At 39.2% G+C, this 18,045-nt stretch overlaps 2 protein-coding genes and 1 pseudogene across 3 annotated transcripts in view; all 3 read right to left on the reverse strand.

Moving 5' to 3' along the window:
* acvr1bb (activin A receptor type 1Bb) overlaps positions 1–534 on the reverse strand; it is a 34,697-nt gene extending 34,163 nt beyond the window's left edge. Inside the window, exon 1 of the mRNA XM_051711397.1 lies at positions 448–534. Coding sequence (XP_051567357.1) covers positions 448–511 — 64 coding nt within the window. The 5' untranslated portion in view covers positions 512–534. The remainder of the gene's footprint in view (positions 1–447) is intronic.
* Positions 535–2,699: 2,165 nt separating this feature from the next.
* On the reverse strand, positions 2,700–4,094 carry LOC127449615 (uncharacterized; annotated as a pseudogene).
* A 2,559-nt stretch (positions 4,095–6,653) lies between these two features.
* On the reverse strand, positions 6,654–17,892 carry LOC127448686 (protein N-terminal asparagine amidohydrolase-like). Of its 2 annotated transcripts, XM_051711412.1 has the most exons (10): positions 17,533–17,770; positions 16,293–16,395; positions 16,151–16,216; positions 15,954–16,062; positions 15,607–15,680; positions 13,991–14,044; positions 13,836–13,889; positions 13,416–13,513; positions 7,365–7,478; positions 6,654–7,273 (listed from the first exon to the last, which is right to left on the reverse strand). In XM_051711412.1, the coding sequence occupies exons 1-10, from the start codon at positions 17,611–17,613 to the stop codon at positions 7,103–7,105; spliced, it is 924 nt and encodes a 307-aa protein (XP_051567372.1). In that variant the 5' UTR covers positions 17,614–17,770; the 3' UTR covers positions 6,654–7,102. The 2 variants fall into 2 exon arrangements, with proteins under 2 accessions (XP_051567372.1, XP_051567373.1); XM_051711413.1 differs by lacking the exon at positions 7,365–7,478 and having other exon boundaries at positions 17,533–17,892.
* Between the last annotated feature and the right edge of the window lie 153 nt (positions 17,893–18,045).

Raw genomic sequence — 18,045 nt, forward strand, 5'->3', positions numbered from 1 at the left:
AGATTGACTACAGATTTATATAAAAGTACCCTGTATGCATCAACCTAAACCATTTGTTAAATGTAAAGTGATACAAGCAAAGGAGTTTGTGATGTTGTATTTAGTTTTAACCGGATTTACAGCCACGTATTAAACTGAGCTAGCCTGTTAGCGGGCTAGCCTTTACGAGTTTCTGTCATATGTACTTTAATTACACTTCCTCGTTATTATTTAAACTACACCTATAGATAGAATAAAACAGAATGAGCATCATTTTTTATCTTTCTAACATAAAATGAGAGAAATACTGGAGAAAATAGAGTTTATGTGGTCAGCCGTTAAATCCCAGCGCCATGTTGTTGTTGTATTAAACGCCAAAGGTTCAGCAATTAAACTTAAACGAACCAAACCGACACACACCGGTGAAACTATGAACACTGCGGAAATAAACAAACATTTAAAACTCACCGTCACAGGCTCCGTTTAATCCCGACAAAACGATCAAGAGTCGCAGGATTCGCCAAGAGTCCATCCTCACTGGACTTCCATCGCACTGAGTATGCGCGTAAACTATGCTGCCGAGCGCGCTTCAATGAAGCTCGAGCGCGCGCAGTAATGATTTAATTTGATCTGTGCAATTTGGGCTCCACTTTATTTCAGTCTGCTCTTATCAAATGTTCATTTTGATTTACCAATATTTAAAACTGACCAATAAGATTTAACTTAGATCTACCAACATTTGGAACTGGTAAATGTTAACCTGTTTGGCCTGGCATGCACAAAAGCACAACTGGTTTTGGTAAGAGAGATGATAGATAGTTACTTCAATGATTCCATGTGGGAAACTGGGTTGTATTAATAGCCAGATACTCAACACTTCAGAGTTCCCACAGCGTACCACATATAATACAATACATAAATAAATAAAGAAGAAAACGACACAATGTACAATATTAAAGTTATAGAGCGTACATTATACACAATATAGGCCTACATTATAAACATGACACACAAAATACAGTGATAATGTTTCAGGAATTATAAGATGGATTTTGATACCTGTAAATATAACAATTAATAACCATATATTTCATAAACTGTTAAAATGTTAATACACCAGCTTACTTGACGGAAATCTTCTTTCCCCCCAAAATAAGAAGAAACCTAACAATTTCAATCAAATCATATGATGGATCAAGTATTGACTTATGAGTACATCCTTGTACTGATCTTTTCACAGTAAAATATGAAGTGACTCATATTTTTTTATTAACAAAAACATAACTTTGACAATATTTTACTGTAAAAGTACATGCATTTTGTCTTGCTGAATATAATAGATTTTCGCCATATATTATACCATAAATTCGCCACAAATTATATTATTCATACTTTTTACTTTCCAAAAGTTTTTTTAATATGTATAAAAATTACACATATTGTTCCGTTAAATTTGATAGAATTCAATATGGTAAGGTAACTTACAGTTAACCAATTAACAGGGTTTTAATATAGCATTTTGCATATTTATTTCAGTTTAATTTATGAACAATCTTAGTAATGTACAGGCTGTAGACTGTTGTTGAAACCGATTCACTTTTGTCTCTTTGTGGACTTTTCTCACAGATGAGTCTATGAGTCTTTTGAGTCTCAGAATAGCATTCTGAGATGCTATTCTTCTCACCACAATTGTACAGAGCGGTTATATGCGTTACCGTAGACTTTGTAAGTTCGAACCAGTCTGACAATTCTCTGTTGACCTCTCTCATCAACAAGACATTTCCGTCCAGAACAGCCGCTCACTGGATGTTTTTTGGTTTAGGCACCATTTGGATTAAATTCTAGAGACTGTTGTGCGTGAAAATCCCAGGAGATCAGCAGTTACAGAAATAATCAAACCAGCCCATCTGGCACCAACAATCATGCCATGGTCCAAATCACTGAGATCACATTTTTTCCTCATTCTGATGGCTGATGTGAACATTAACTGAAGCTCCTGACCCGTATCTGCATGATTTTATGCACTGCACTGCTGCCACAGGATTGGCTGGTTAGATAATCGCATGAATGATTGTTGGTGCCAGACGGGCTAGTTTGAATATTTTTCTGTAACTGCTATATTTCTGTATCTCTGGGGATTTTCACAAACAACAGTCTCTAGAAATTACTCAGAATGGTGCCAAAAATAAAAAACATCCAGTGAGTGGCAGTTCTGTTGATGGAAATGCCTTGTTGATGAGAGAGGTCAACAGAGAATGGCCAGACTGGTTCGAACTGACAAAGTCTACCGTAACTCAGAAAAACGCTCTGTACAGTTGTGGCGAGAAGAATAGCATCTCAGAATGCTATTCTGAGATGCGGGTTTGTGCTGTTTTGGCGGCATGAGGGGGACCTACACAATATTAGGCAGGTGTTTTAATGTTGTGGCTGATCTGTGTATATATACTGTATATATATTTATGTTAACCAGTATGCTCATAAAGGCAAATTAAAATCATAACAATGATTACCAGGATTGCTCCAAAGCAAAACTCTAAAACTGCACTCTTACCTCCTGCAAATAAAATTAATAAGTGCTCCTACTATGAAAAATACAGTAAAAATTGAAATATATGATAGAGATTCTTTCTTTTCACTCGAACCCCATTTTATTTCCCTTACTGTTAAAGATGACAACAATCGATCATCAGTACCACATATTGTACAGTCGAATGCGGGAACAAATAACAATCACAGCTGTTAAAAAGATTCTGCAGCAGACGAATCTCCATGAACTACTCGAGTCTTGTGTTGAATCAGTTCATTGTAAATTTGTGGTATGAAGAAATCACCTTGGTTCTTCTCCACCAGGTCTTCTATCTTCTTAAAGAGCTCACAGATCTGTCTGGCAGATTCTCTGGTGTTGCTCTAAAGAAAATGGTATCATCCTCAACACTTTTCCAGGATTTCTTCTGCTCCCTGAATGTGTTGTTTGATGGCAAATTCTTCAACTCCTTCAACACAAGCAAACATGAATCATGACAAGTGTGTTTCCAGATGCGCACTGACAGTAACTCCATGTGCTGTTGTGCTGCCGTAATTTTACTTGTTGAAGGTTCTTCAGAAGGATTCTTCACAGGTAAAACTAAAAGTAAAGCAAGAGGTCCTGGAGGACAAAGTGACATACTTTATTTTCTCTGGTGTTGTTGTCTTGAGTCTCTTTCCCATCCTGGTGCATCCACAACACCGATGTTTCTCCCAGTGTGTTCACTCTCATATAAAGTGCATAGTCTTATTTTCTCTCCTGTCACATTCTCAAAGCCCAGGATCAATTTGACCACTTCTGGTCAACTTAAGTATCTCCTAAAAGCACAAGAGAAATCACTTTTAAAAAGTACACATGAATTAGTAGGAATATAGTAATATTCTGTGGTGGTGGGGGCGTAGTTAAGCGCTGGCTTGTGAATAGAGAGCGAGATCAGGAGATGAGAACTGTAAGGATTATCACCTGGCAATGATTTTCTCTAACAGCTGTTTATCATTGCAGTGAGAGTTGATTTAAGAGCGAGCCAGACACCAGCGAAGAGAGAGAGCCAAGCCTGCACTTGTGTGTGTGTTTCAATCATGTGTGTTGGAAGCTTTTGAGTTAAAAAAAAAAAAAATTACCTTTGAGTTGGATTCGCCATCTCCCGCTTCCACCTTTCCTTACTTACTCCGCCATGTGGTCCTCTGCCAGCTCGATGGCCGATTGGAGTGATGCCTGATGGAGAGCCGTCGGGAAATGTTATTCCAGACGGCTCATCATAATCCTATGGCGGGTCACTTAGGGTGAGAAAAAACACTGAAACCTCTAATGGTCCATTTTTATTGGCCGGACATTCACAGATGGTGTGCAGCATGCCGTGAATGTCAGCTGGTGAATCTGCCGGCCACCCCAAGAGCGCCTTTGCGCCCGCTTCCTTTGATCGAGGCCCCCTTCGAAAGAATTGGCATGGACCTCGTCGGGCCATTAGAGCAGACGGCATGCGGACATCACTTTGTGTTGGTTCTGGTGGACTACGCAACACAATATCCGAAAGCAGTGCCTCTACGTAACATTTCAGCACGTAGTGTTGGGAGGCACTCTTCAGAATCATCTCCCAAGTGGAGATTCCAAAGGAAATCCTCACTGATCAAGGCACTACTTTCATGTCATGTACACTACGCGAGCTGTACGGATTATTGGGTTTTAAAAAGATTCGGACAAGCGTGTACCACCCACAAATGGACAGCTTGGTCGAATGGTTTAATCAAACCCTGAAAAACATGATTCGTAAGTTCGTGCACGAAGATGTTTGGAATTAGGATAAGTGGTTGAACCCCTGTTATTCGCAGTTTGAGAGGTCCCACAAGCCTCCACGGGGTTCTGCCATTTTGAATTATTGTATGGACGTAAGCCTCACGGTGTCTTAGAAGTTATGAGGGAAAATTGGGAGGAGGGACCTTCATACAGCAAAAACGAAATTCAATACATTCTTGACCTGAGAGCAAAACTCTACACATTGGGGCAACTATCACAGGAAAATCTGATACAGGCTCAAGAACGTCAGTCCTGGCTGTATAACAGGGAAGCTCGGCTATGGGAATTTACACAGGGAGATAAAGTCCTTGTATTACTACCCACATCAAGCTCTAAATTGCTCACAAATTGGCAAGGGCCTTTGAGGTCACACAGCGAGTCAGGGAAGTCGATTATGAGGTTAAACGAACGGATAGGGGTGGAACACTGCAAATATACCACCTCAACCTCTTAAAACCATGGAGCGAGGTGGTTCCAGTAGCTTTGGCGACAGTGGTACCGGAGAGGGATGAGCTCGGGCCGGAGGTGAACTTAAAAGCCAATCGAGGCACCCCGGTCACTTGCGGAGACCACCTTTCACCGTCGCAAGTCACGGACGTGGCCTGGTTGCAAAGAGTGTTCTCGCCCCTTCCTGGTTGTACGAACCTCATAAAACATCATATCGAAACAACCCCAGGGGTAGTGGTACGTAGTTGTCCCTACTGATTACCTGAGCACAAAAAAAGTGGTTCGGGAAGAATTAAAGGCCATGCTCGATATGGGAGTAATAGAAGAATTCCACAGTGACTAGGCCAGCCCGGAGGTGCTGGTTCCGAAGAGCGACGGCTCGGTCTGGTGTAGATTATAGAAAGGTCAACGTGGTCTCTAAATTTGATGCATTTCCAATGCCTCGTATTGATGAACTACTTGATGGGTTGGGCGCGGCTCGCTTTTATTTGACAATGTATTTAACGAAGAGTTATTAGCAGATCCCCTTAACAAAAATGTCCCATGAGAAAATGGCCTTCTCCACACCGTTTGGCTTACACCATTTCATGACCCTTCTGTTCAGTTTGTTTGGGGCCCCGGATACGTTTTTAGCACCTTTAGTCCTCTGACCGCACTCTACGTATGCGATTGCCTATCTGGATGACATCTTTATATACAGTAATGATTGGCAGTGGCACATGCAGCATCTGAGGGCAGTTCTGAAGTCGCTGCGATGAGCGGGACTCACGGCAAACCCTCAAGAAGCATGCAATTGGACGGGTGGAGGTACGGTATCTGGGGTTCCACTTGGGTCACGGGCAGGTGCGTCTTCAAATTGATAAAACAGCAGAGGTTGCGGCCTGCCTGAGACCCAAGACCAAAAAGGAGGTGAGACAGTTCCTGGGGCTGGCTGGCTATTATAGAAGGTTTGTGCCTAATTATTTGGATGTCACCAGCCCGCTGACAGATCTCACGAAAAAGGGAGCCCTAGACCTGGTCCAGTGGTCAGAGCCATGATGGGTCGGATGGCTCCCTGGCCTGAGTCAGGCGGTGGGGGGTATGTGGTGGTGGGGTTGAGCACTGGCTTGTGAATGGAGAGTGAGATCAGGAGATGAGAATGGTAAGGATCATCACCTGGCAATGATTGTCTCTAACAGCTGTTTGTCATTGCAGTGAGAGTGTCTAAGAAAATATAATGTGAATGGAGACAAAACAAATATGTCACAAATCAGCAAACCATGCTTAAGGTGCACAAACATTTGATCTTTTTCAAACCATCTTTTTCATAATTGTCTAGTCACAGCTGAAGTATGAAGCACTTATTCTGTTATAAAAAAAACAATCATTTTCGTTTTGTTTGCAGATTTTGTCAGAAATGGTATCTGGCTAAACAATAATTAATTCAACATACAGTAGATGAAAAACAGCTTTAAAGTTATCATTTTGTGCCGTTTAACTAGTTAGCACACTTTTATGCCATTTATCTGAACATTTTCACAAATTCAAGGTATGTTCTATTTTATTTATGAAAACTCGTTCTGGAATATAATAGGCCTAATATGGGTTTTAAACTATAAAAAAGGACAAGAGTCAGATGTATTATCTTGCATCAGATTATTTACTAATATATATATATATATATATTTATTATATACTGTATATATACATACATATTCAAATACTATCTAAAGAAAAAAAATATGATGCCTTGATCCTGCCACAGAATAAAAAATGTATTCACAATTGTGGCTTTATTTCTCGTAATTGCAACTTTATTTCTCACAACTGCGGCTTTATATCTAGTGAAAGTTGCATTTGCCTCACATTTACAAGAAATAGTCACACATATATATACTGTATATATAGTTACAAAATAAAAGTCTCAATATAAAGGACACCATGTTTCAATTGGCAAAAATATTTTAATGATTATGTCACTTCACCAATGAGCAAAGAACAACACACTACAGTATATTTACAGTTTCCCACAAATGTGCTGAAAGCAGATGAGTTGTTTTATGATCCCTGTGTAAATGAACATATTTGCATTCACATCCATAACAAATAACAAAATAATACAAATAAAATTGTCAACAGAAAAGTCTCATATTTGTGTGTAAGGGCCAGCAGGCAATAAAACCATCATCAGATATTTCACTCTATTTAAAATTAACCTACAACCTGCTGCGCTTTAATCCCAATCTTAACTCTTTCAAGAGAAATGGCACAACAGGTTTCAGATCAGTATAAAGGGGCTTCTACTTTAAACGGCAGACGTCCAAAGGCCTTGAGTTGAGTTTCAGTGGGTTACAGATGTCAGAGGCTCCAGTGTTCAAACTACTGCTGATAAATTCTCTTCCACTCGCCCTCTTCAGTCCGACGGTAAAAATGCGGCTGTCCTCCAGGAAACAGATCGTCAGCTGTCAGATGATCCAGAAGGAACTGAATGGTGGATTTGATGTGTTGGATGAAGTGAGGAGGTTCTGCATACGGGGAGGTGGACAAGTACTGATGGGACAAAACCAGATGAGGAATGTGTCACAAAAATGGATCCTTTGGAGCAAACATAATGAAACACATGACAAATAAAAACACACACCTGTAAAATAGTTTCATCATCTTGTGAGAGCCAGAAGGCCATGTCATTACTCTGGGTCCATCTGCACGGGCCGATTTTCACAAGCTCTCGGCTAGAAACGTACACTTCAACCATCTGTCCATTACAGACACAAATACTTCACATTCACTTAGATGCACTTTTATAATGTATAGGTATTTTAATGCCATCTCGCATTATTTTTCCGATTAACACTTTTAATTGATTTAATTTAATTGATTTAATTTAATATAACTGAACACATGAAACAGAAAAGCAAAACAAATATGCACAGAATCAACTTTTAACCACCATTATTCCCCTTCCCCCTCCCAATCCCCACACTGACCCCCAACAAACATTCCTGTTGTCAAAGCCAAATTACAAAAAAATAAAATAAGAAATTATATATATATATATATATATATATAAAATAATAAACACATACATTTAAACTATAAATCCCTCTCCACTGCCCCTCCCCGAGAGCCTTTCAAAAAGGTCAGATAGCTGCCCCACTTCATATTAAACACCCCAAGTTGCCTAGCATTTTATCTGACATCTCCTCAAATGCCGCCACCCTGCCCATCTCCGTGCACCACTCCCGAAATGAGGGCACACCGGCCAACTTCCATCCCCTCAGAATGATCTGTCTACCAATCATGACACTGGCTAGGACCCAATTTCTTATGTATTTATCCCCTATACTAATGACTGAGTCTGGGGCAAAATGAAATTTGAGTGCCCAATACATCACACATAAAACTCTGATCCCTCAACCAGAATTCTTGGATCTTAACACACCACCAAAAAAACCTGAGTTGTGTCCCCATCTTCTGACTGGAATCGCCAGCAGGTGGGTGTGTCTTTAAGACCAAGCCTATACAATCTAGAGGGGGTCCAGTAGAATCTATGTAAAATCTTGAATTGCATAAGGAGCACCCTTGCATCTCTAGATGTAGACTTGACGATTTTTAGAATCCTAGCCCACACTCACTCCCTCCAATACCAAGTTTAAATCTTTCTCCCATAATCTCTTGAAAGAAGTTAAAGCTCCGTCCCCCAGACTCTGAATTAGCAGGAAGTAATACACTGATGCCTCATGGCCTTTTCCAAAAGCAGTAATCACCACTTCCAGAGTATCTGCCGCTTTAGTGGGGTGTTTGAAAATAGTTCAAAGCAGGTGGCGCAGATGTAAATACCTAAAGAATTGAGACCTGGGAATCCTAAAATGTTGAACCAAATTTTCAAAGGATCTCAACACTCCACTCTCATATAGGTCACCGAGTGAATTAACCTCCCTCACAATCTACTCTGTCCAGCAGAAAGGGGACTTATTAATACATAACTTTGGGTTCAGAAACATGCTCGAAGCAACATTTAACTAAATGTCCGAATTAAACACTCTGGACACTTTTGCCAATACCACGTTAGTTTGATAGAAAGGCTTTGCAATGACGAAATAGGGGCAAGAACTTCCTGTTCAATACAAAACCAGGGAGGGGCTCTCTCAGGTGGAAGCGACCAATGAGCCAAATGTCTGAGACTGGATGCATAATAATAAAACAAAATCTTGGGTAGGCCTAGCCCACCTTTGTCAATCGGCCTATGTAACTTACTGAAATGTAACCTGGAACGTTTACCATTCCAAATGAAGGACTTTGCTATGCTATCAAATTGCTTGAAATAAGAGAGGGGGACATCTATAGGGAGAGACTGTAGCAGGTAGTTGAATTTTGGAACACAATTCATTTGAATAATATTAACCTTCCCAATAATAGATCAAATGTAATGAAGCCCACCTGCTGTGGAGGCAAGGCATAGATCTCGAAGGGTCAGAGATGAATAATAAAATATCATCTGCATAAAGCAAAAGCATATGTGCCACCACCCCTGGAAAATCATCCTCCTTTCTTATCGTGGCTGCTAATGGTTCCAGGGCAAGACAGAACAATAATGGGGAAAGAGGGCAACCCTGCCAGGTGCCCTTATCCAGAGTAAAATAATCTGAAATTAATCCATTTGTTTGTACTGCTGCTATCGGGTGTTTATAAAGTAACTTAATCCACTGAATAAAAGTATTCCTGAACCCGTACATTTCCAAAATCTTAAAAAGATAATCCCATTCTACCATATCAAACGCCATTTCAGCATCAAGTGAGATGGCAGCGACCGGAGTCTGATCATTTGCCACTGACCACATGATATTGATGAAACGCCTAATGTTAACAGAAGAGCTTCGTCCCCGAATAAACCCCACCTGATCTATGTGATAAGAGATGTCATAACTTTACTTAATCGGTTAGCCAAGACTTTTGACAATATTTTAACGTCTAGCTAGATCAGGGAAATTAGATGGTAACTCTTACACGCTTGGATCTTTGTCCTTTTTAAGAATCAGCTGATCTGGGCTTGCGTCATGGTTGGCGGAAGCTTTCCATTCTTTAATGATTCCATATAAAATTCTAGCAAAAATGGAGCCAGTTCTGTAGCATAAGATCTAAAAAACTCAGCGGCAAAGCCATCTGGCCCCAGAGCCTTGCCTGTAGGCAAGGCCTTAATTACCTCGCCAAGCTCCTCCAAGGTTATCTCAGAATCAAGAGAAATGTTTTGCTCAGCCGTCAGTTTAGGAAGTTCTAATGGTTCCACAAAGTTTCTAATATCCTCTTCAGTAGATGAAGACATGGAACTACAGAGATCAAGATAGAATTCTTTAAAAGCATTATTAATATCAATGGCTGAGGTAAATATTTCACCACCAGCAGATTTCACTGAGGGAATGGTAGAAAAATATTCTCTCTGTTTTATATATCTAGCCAGGTGTTTTCCTGCCTTGTCCCCCGACTCAAAGTATGACTGTCTAGCCCTGAATAGGCAAAACTCCACCTTCCGCAACAAAATATATTATATCTGTATTTCAATCGGGTCAATTCTCTGAGGCCATTAGACGACATTCGGCGCTTCATCTCTGCCTCGGCACTTTTAATATTCCCTTCCAATTCCATGAGTTCTTGTGCTTTGGATTTTTTGGTGAATGAGGCATACTGCATGATCCGGCCTCTAAGAACCACCTTAAATGCCTCCCAAGCCATGCCCACAGAGGATACTGAGGACCAGTTGGTCTCCATATAAACATTGATTTCAGCCTTTTACATTTGTTGGAATTCAGGATTTTGCAAAAGGGATACAATAAAGCACCAACTATGTGATTTCCTTTTCTCCATATGTGGCAACACCTCTAAACACACCAGGGTGTGATCTGAGACTAAAATGTTTCCAATTGAGCAATCAACAACAGAAGAAATGAGACAGATATATATATATAAATCTATTCTAGAATAAATATTATGGGCTGATGAAAAAAAATGTATAGTCCTTACCAGATGGGTTCAAAAGTCTCAAAATATTTGTAAGACCAAGATTTTTACACATCCTATGAAGTCAATGTTGCTCTAGGGGGCTTGCACACTTTTGCTTCACTTTGATCAAGGACTGAGTCCATCAAAAGATTAAAGTCTCCTCCCAGTATTACATCATGAGGGGTGCCAGCGGCTTGCAACATCCCTTCAAGATCTATAAAAAAGCTCTTATCATCAATGTTAGGTGCATAAATATTAGCCAAAATAAGACTTTGCCCCTGAATATCAGCTAAAACAATAATGACTCTTCCTAATTTATCTTTAATCTGTTTGAGACATTTAAATTGTAGATGTTTACTTATCAGTGTAATGAATCCCCTGCTCTTACTTGAGCCAGCACTAAAGAAAACGTCCACCCCATATCTTCCCAAATTTTTCAGCTTCCTGCGGGGAAAGATGCATTTCTTGAAGAAACACTATATCATATTTCTTATGCTTAAGAAGAGAAATAACCTTCCTTCTTTTTGTGGGGTGCCCCAACCCATTCACATTCCACTGAGAGAGACAATCCACTCATATTAACATTTGACATTTTGACATAAGAAAATATAGACTGTGTGTCAAAAACAAAATTATAAAGACCACATTCCAACATTAATGCAACAATCAAACCCCGAACTTCCCCCAGAACCAAACAAACAGAAAAAAGAAAAACGTGCGCATTAACCCCACGCACAACAGCGCCAACTGGCATCCATCCCTCCAAACTCAAAGTCCATGCATGCCTACGAGAGCCCCCGTGACAACTTTGCCATCAGATTGCTCAAGTCCGGTGTTTCTATACAAATTTTGTGAGACAAAATTACACACCAAAAGATAATCTATAAAACAAACTTCAGCCAATAGGCGTGTAGATTCATCCACAAAACTGTCCCGAAGGTGTGTTACTCCACAAAACAAACTCCAGCCGCTAGGCGGAACCAGCACAAAAAGAAAAAAAGACACACAATTTCCTCGAACAGTCAAACGAATGTTCAGTGAGCCGGCCCACTAGGCTGCAACATGAGTGCAACAAATGACCTAATCACTCCAATGTCTTGCAAGAAGTACTCCACAAAACAAACTCCAGCCAATAGGAGGCATAAGCACAAAGAGCATGCAGATTGATCCACAAAACTGTCCCGAAGGAGTGTTACTCCACAAAACAAACTCCAGCCGCTAGGCGGAACCAGCACAAAAAAAAAAAAAAGGCGCTCAGTTTCCTCGAACAGTCAAGTGAATGTTCAGTGAGTCGGTCCACTCGGCTGCAACGTGAGTACCACAATGGCTTCCTCACTCCATTGACTTAATGAAGGACATCACTTGCTGTGGGTATGTGAATGTTTTACGGCCATCCTTAGCATCTATTCTCAATATCATCTATCCATATCCTGACCCTCTTCGGCCTCAGGAATTCCAATAATACGGATGTTATTCCACCAGCTACGGTTTTCCATGTCCTCCAACTTCTCCCAGACATTCTCCAAATCCACCTTGGTCGCTAGCGGATTACCAGATAATTCCCTCTCCGATGACTCCAGATAATCGATCCCTTTCTTGACATCCCCCACTCTTTTAATCACCTCAGAGAATTTAGTCTCCATGGCAGTGATCGATCGACATCACAGATGATCACAGCAAGATCCTCCAAGTCAGCAACGACCTTCGTCAGCATTGCCGACATGTTCAACATCTCTTGCCACATTTCCCTCATTTCTCCACCCAAATCGTCTCCCTGGCTCGGGGCCTGTTCGGGAGTGTCAGGTTGAGCACGTATGTGTCTTTTAATGTCTCCAGAGCCCGAGGATTTTGAATTCTTTGACATATTGTCCTCCTAGAACCGTTATGGAACAGAGTGTATCGAATCTCACCGGTTTATGTCATTAAAAGTGATGAAACTAAAAGTGAGCAGAGCTCGCCGTTCACACGTTCAATCCTCGCATGGCGTCACGTGACTCGCCATTGCGCATTATTAATGAAAAATGAGCAGAATAAATTTCGGTCTAAATTTCCATTCATAAATCCAATTGTTGCACAGAATTGAATGCAACAACTTACACAACAGTGGTTTTACAAAAGATTTACACAGAACTTTGTCTGCTAATGTTTCATAAATAAGGTCCATTGTGTTCTCTATCAGCAGTTCTCAACTGGTTTCGCTTTAGGACAGATTTTACATTGGACATCAAGTGGCGACCAACACAGCACAAAATTAGCCAAAAAGTCCAGCCATTCACTGTTCATCATAAACATATCATATTTATCCTTGTAGCAAGCAAACTTGTATTAAATGTAGATTAAGTTCTATTTTTTTACAGTACCTTGTGTAGTTCTGTTCATGTTTTTAAGGATGAGGGCATGTCACCAGTGTTGGGGAAGCTACTTTGAAACTATAGCTTCCCATGCTACAAGCTACTAATAGCGTAAAGTAGTTAAACTACATCCAAACTACTCTTTTAAAAAAAAAGCCAAAAGTTTATAAGCCTACTTATATTGCTACTGTAAATATGCACAATTATACATTAATTTACATTTTATTATGCACATTTACCATTGTTTTATTTCTGCGGACTGTGACCCTGTCAGAACAGATCTGAGACCCATTTTTGGGTTGAAAACCCATGCTGCATATTACACTACAACAACATCAATGTACCTGTCCACCAGAGAAGGTGCGTGCAGATCGAAGCTCCTCCGCTGGACCTCGAAATATAAATGAAGCTGGAAACACGTAACCAGATTTAACATTCACACCTGCACATAGATTGATGAAAAAACCTCTGTCAATGACATCCGCAACACTTATTGTCATTTATATTTACGGGATATCCTGTTGTTTATAAGCTTTTGACAAAAAATTCTTAAACCCTAATGTTTGTTTGTTTACTTTAAATTGGATTAAACTATTTGGCTGCTGATGTAAAAGTTCATGGTATGTATGTATATATATATATATATATATATATATATATATATATATATATATAAATTCCTGACTTGCTGCAAGTGTGCATTTGAATTGAGTCTTTATACTGCAAAAGTGATGTTCAAGGAGGGTGAAGAAATTCCGCAGTACCTATTCCATACACCAGTGGGCGATGAATGCCCTCTTTGATGACATCATTCATGTCTACAGAAAAACAGTTGTCTCAGGATTATTGAGTGGAAGTGGCCAATAAAAACAAAAATCAGTCATTATATAAAAGTGAACAGTGTAAATGTTTATCTGACCTGTAATACAGCACGTCTCTAGGTGAATTTCTTCTCTGTGATTTTGAAAGGCAGCTGTAAAGCAAAACAGCCATGAGAAACTTTAAATTATCCGTACGCAAAGTGAAAGTTTCATACCATTTAAATGTTTTAATACAGAGCTCTTAAGAGGAAAGTGCAGGAGATTTTTTTCTGAAATAGTTTTGAGTGCCCTCGCAATAAATTTACCATGGTTTTTCTACAGTAACCATATTTTAACCATGATATTCATAGTGAAACCATAGTAATAATTAGGGCTGAACGATTAATCAAAATAAAATAGAAATCGCGATATGACCCAGTGCAATTATCAAATCACGAGGGCTGTGATTTAATTAAATAAATAAATAGTCTGCCTGCTGCGCTACGCTTATGTGCCCAGCTGTTTTGTCAATGCCACGAGTAAGTTAATATTGAAGTTATTAAGACATTATTAAAGAGGAGCCTGGGTAGATCAGCGAGTAAAGATGCTGACTACCACCCCTGGAGTCACGGGTTCGAATCCAGGGCATGCTGAGTGACGCCAGCCAGGTCTCCTAAGTAACCAAATTGGCCCGGTTGCTAGGGAGGGTAGAGTCAAATTGGGTCGCTATAATGTGGTTCTTGCTCTCGGTGGGGCGCGTGATGAGTCGTGCATGGATGCCGTGGAGAATAGAGTGAAGCCTCGCGCTATCTCTCCGCGGTAACACGCTCAACAAGCCACGTGATAAGATGCGTGGACTGACGGACTCAGACATGGAGGCAACTGAGATTCGTTCTCCGCCACCCACATTGAGGCGAGTCACTACACTACCACGAGGACTTAGAGCGCATTGGGAATTGGGCATTCCAAATTGGGGAGAAAAGGGGAGAAAAAAAAAAGAAAAAAGAAATGACTATTGAATAATAAATTATAACAATAATAATAATAATTTTTATTATTATTTATAAATTACTATAACAATATATTTCTATTATAATTTCATAACTCAACATTACTATATTGCAGTAATATAATATTCAAGTAGACTAGGTTTCAAAAAATTAGGATGAAAAGTGAGCTGACCCTTCACAAATTGAAAAAAAAAAAAAGTAAAAAGCAGGCAGATGCAATGTGATTGTGGTGGGTTTTTTCCCCTCTGTTTCACTGTTTTATTTATTTATCTACTTTGGTTCTTTATAAGAGGTTGGCAGTAAAACATGGGCAAAACATCAGGAATCACGATTTAATTTATTTATTTTATGTTTATCAATATTTTTTCCAAATAATAAAAATTAGATATTTGGACCAAATCGTTCAGCCATAGTAATAATACAGGAAAACCAAAAATAAATGGTAATAAACATCATCATTTTGTGGTTAATATGGTTTTACTATAAATACCATATTTTAACCATGGTATTTGTAGTAAAACCATAGTAACAACAAAATTATGATTTTTATTACCAATGTTTTCATTTTACTGTATTATTGCTAAGGTTTCACTAGGAATATAATGGTTAAAATATGGTTACTGTAGTAAAACAATGGTACATTTATTGCGAAGGCACGCAAAACTATTTCATTAAAAAAATCCTGCCTTGTCCACTAAGGGGCTCTGTAACTTAATACAACGTACCCAATATATTAAGGCTGAGTGCGTGAGATGTTTTCCTGTCATCATCAAAACCCCCAACAAGATGCAGCTCCAGTCTAAAGACACAAACACACCCATATAATTGAGAATGCAGAAAGAACAGATACAAATGATGGCACAGCAGTCTCAACAAAGCAGTTTCTGTCTGTCAATAAGCACCGGTTCATTCACAGACATAACTTAAAATATATATCACAATTTATGTATTTGATATGATAAAATATTGACTAAATTTAAGGACATTTGCAAAAAGTCTGAGAGGCTGAGGCTATTATATCAGAAAAAAAAAAAATAATCATGAAGGACTCAGTAAAGTGAAACCAATGTACCTGCCCTCTTTAGCAAGATTACTTCTAGAAGTGACAGCATTGACTATAAGAGGAACTTCAGTCCATGTGCTGGAGCCATCACAGTGTGCAAGACACGTTGCTCCGCTGCCTTCAGAATATAAAAACAACAGCGTTTGACAACCATATCGAATATAAACATGGCATCATTGGGTTTTTTTATTACCACTTTATATTACCCGTGTGTCGAAGCACAACTAAGTGGCATGTTGTGGCATCATCAGACCCCAGAACAGAGACAGAATCTACAAAAAGAGAGACATCTGAGTCTGCTGAACAAATCACGACACACACATCAACAGCTGAACCTCACACACTCACTGTCAGCTGGTGTGGTGGCTGCAAACTCTCGCTGTTGCACGTACAGCAGGTGTTTCGGATCCACTGGCTCTGGACATCTGGACGCAAACTGCTTCGCATGTTCCTGTATGCAATGACAAGAAATATGTAAACAAATTGTTATGTTTGTATCGAATTGTTATACTGATTATAAAAGTTAATAAATGTATTCATTCATGGTCTCAGACTTTGGAACCCACTACATGTAATCTACATATATTTATGAGTGTATATACAATAGTGGCCAAAAATATTGGCACCCATGGTAAATATGAGCAAAGAAGGCTGTGAAAAAAAATCTGCATTGTTTATCCTTTTGATCTTTCATTCAAAATATGTCCTTTAATTGAAGTAAAACAATTGAAACGGGGTAAATATCTCATTATTAAATAAATATTTTTCTCCAAAATGCATTGGCTATTATTACTGCCACCCTTTTATTCAATACTTTTTGCAGCCTCCCTTTGCCAAGATAACAGCTCTGAGTCTTCTCTTACAATGCCTAATGAGGTTGGAGAACACATGGCAAGGGATCTGAGACCATCTAAGATCTCCAGTTGATTGGAACTTGATGGTGATGGTGGAAATGGGTATCTTCAATGCTTTGGCTATCTTCTTATAGCCACTTCCCATTTTGTGAAGCTCAACAACCTTTTGCCACACATCAGAACTATATTCTTTAGTCTAACCCACTGTGATTGATGATTATATGTATTACCTCATATTTATAACCCTGTGAAACAGAAAGTCATGGCTGAACAAATTCATGTTCCTAGTCACCCAGGTGCACTAAAAAATTTAAAATATGAAGGAGAATATACTTCTAATATAGTTTACTCATAAGAATTTCTAGTGGTGCCAATAATTGTGACCAATGTGTTTTGGAGAAAAATATTAATTTAATAATGAGATATTTCCCATTTCAGTTGTTCTACTTCAATTAAAAGTTCGATTTTTGTGAATTGTTTGAATGAAAGCTCAAAGGATAAACAATGCAGATTTTTTTCCCCACAGACTTCTTTGCTCATATTTACCATGGGTGCCAATATATTTGGCCACTACTGTGTGTGTGTGTGTGTGTGTGTGTGTGTGTGTGTGTGTGTACACACACACACACACACATACTGTAGTATGAGTTTTTTTTTTTTTTTTTTTTACATAATTAAAAGTGGTATAAGGTTATAAATATGTGAGAATTCCTATTTTTAATATTGTTTTATACCTTCAGATGTGGGTATCTGCTGAAGAGTTCAGTTGTTGAGATGACGCGCTCTATTCTCTTATTCTTAGTGAACAGCGGCATTCTCACAACGTTTAAATCGGATCATGGAATCTTCATTCAAACTCTTAGTTATAAAAAAATAAAATAAACACTCATGTTTGATCCTCCACCACTCCGCTCAACCGCTCCATTCTCTTCCGTCACACATCACACATCACCGGTCATGTGACATCGAACTGTAGACGTGAATTGCTAGAAGGGACATGAGCCGGAATTCAACTTGAAGAACAGAAATAAATCCAGTGGAAAAGCCGATGCAGTTTTAACGTGTGACACATTAATATCCTACAGAGGACGCTACAGCTACACAAAACGTGAAACTATTTAGACCAAGGACCACTTGTATAAAAATGAATGGGAGAAATAGAGCGCAACAGTCTGTATCCGGGAGTGAACATCGATTGATTCTTTCCATAGATTAATTTATCTTTAACAATAACTTATAAACCTTTA

The sequence above is a fragment of the Myxocyprinus asiaticus genome, chromosome 12 (assembly GCF_019703515.2).
Source record: "Myxocyprinus asiaticus isolate MX2 ecotype Aquarium Trade chromosome 12, UBuf_Myxa_2, whole genome shotgun sequence".
In the NCBI taxonomy this organism is placed as follows: Eukaryota; Metazoa; Chordata; class Actinopteri; order Cypriniformes; family Catostomidae; genus Myxocyprinus; species Myxocyprinus asiaticus.

Excerpts from the sequence above, each read along its gene's own strand:
- LOC127448686 (XM_051711412.1), bottom strand. The coding sequence starts at position 17,613 with ATGCCGCTGTTCACTAAGAATAAGAGAATAGAGCGCGTCATCTCAACA. Across the intron at positions 13,514-13,835 it reads CCCACTGGTGTATGGAATAG|GTGTGAATGTTAAATCTGGT; the intron begins GTACTGCGGAAT and ends ATCTATGTGCAG. Across the intron at positions 7,479-13,415 it reads GCACCTTCTCTGGTGGACAG|ATGGTTGAAGTGTACGTTTC; the intron begins GTACATTGATGT and ends TGTAATGGACAG.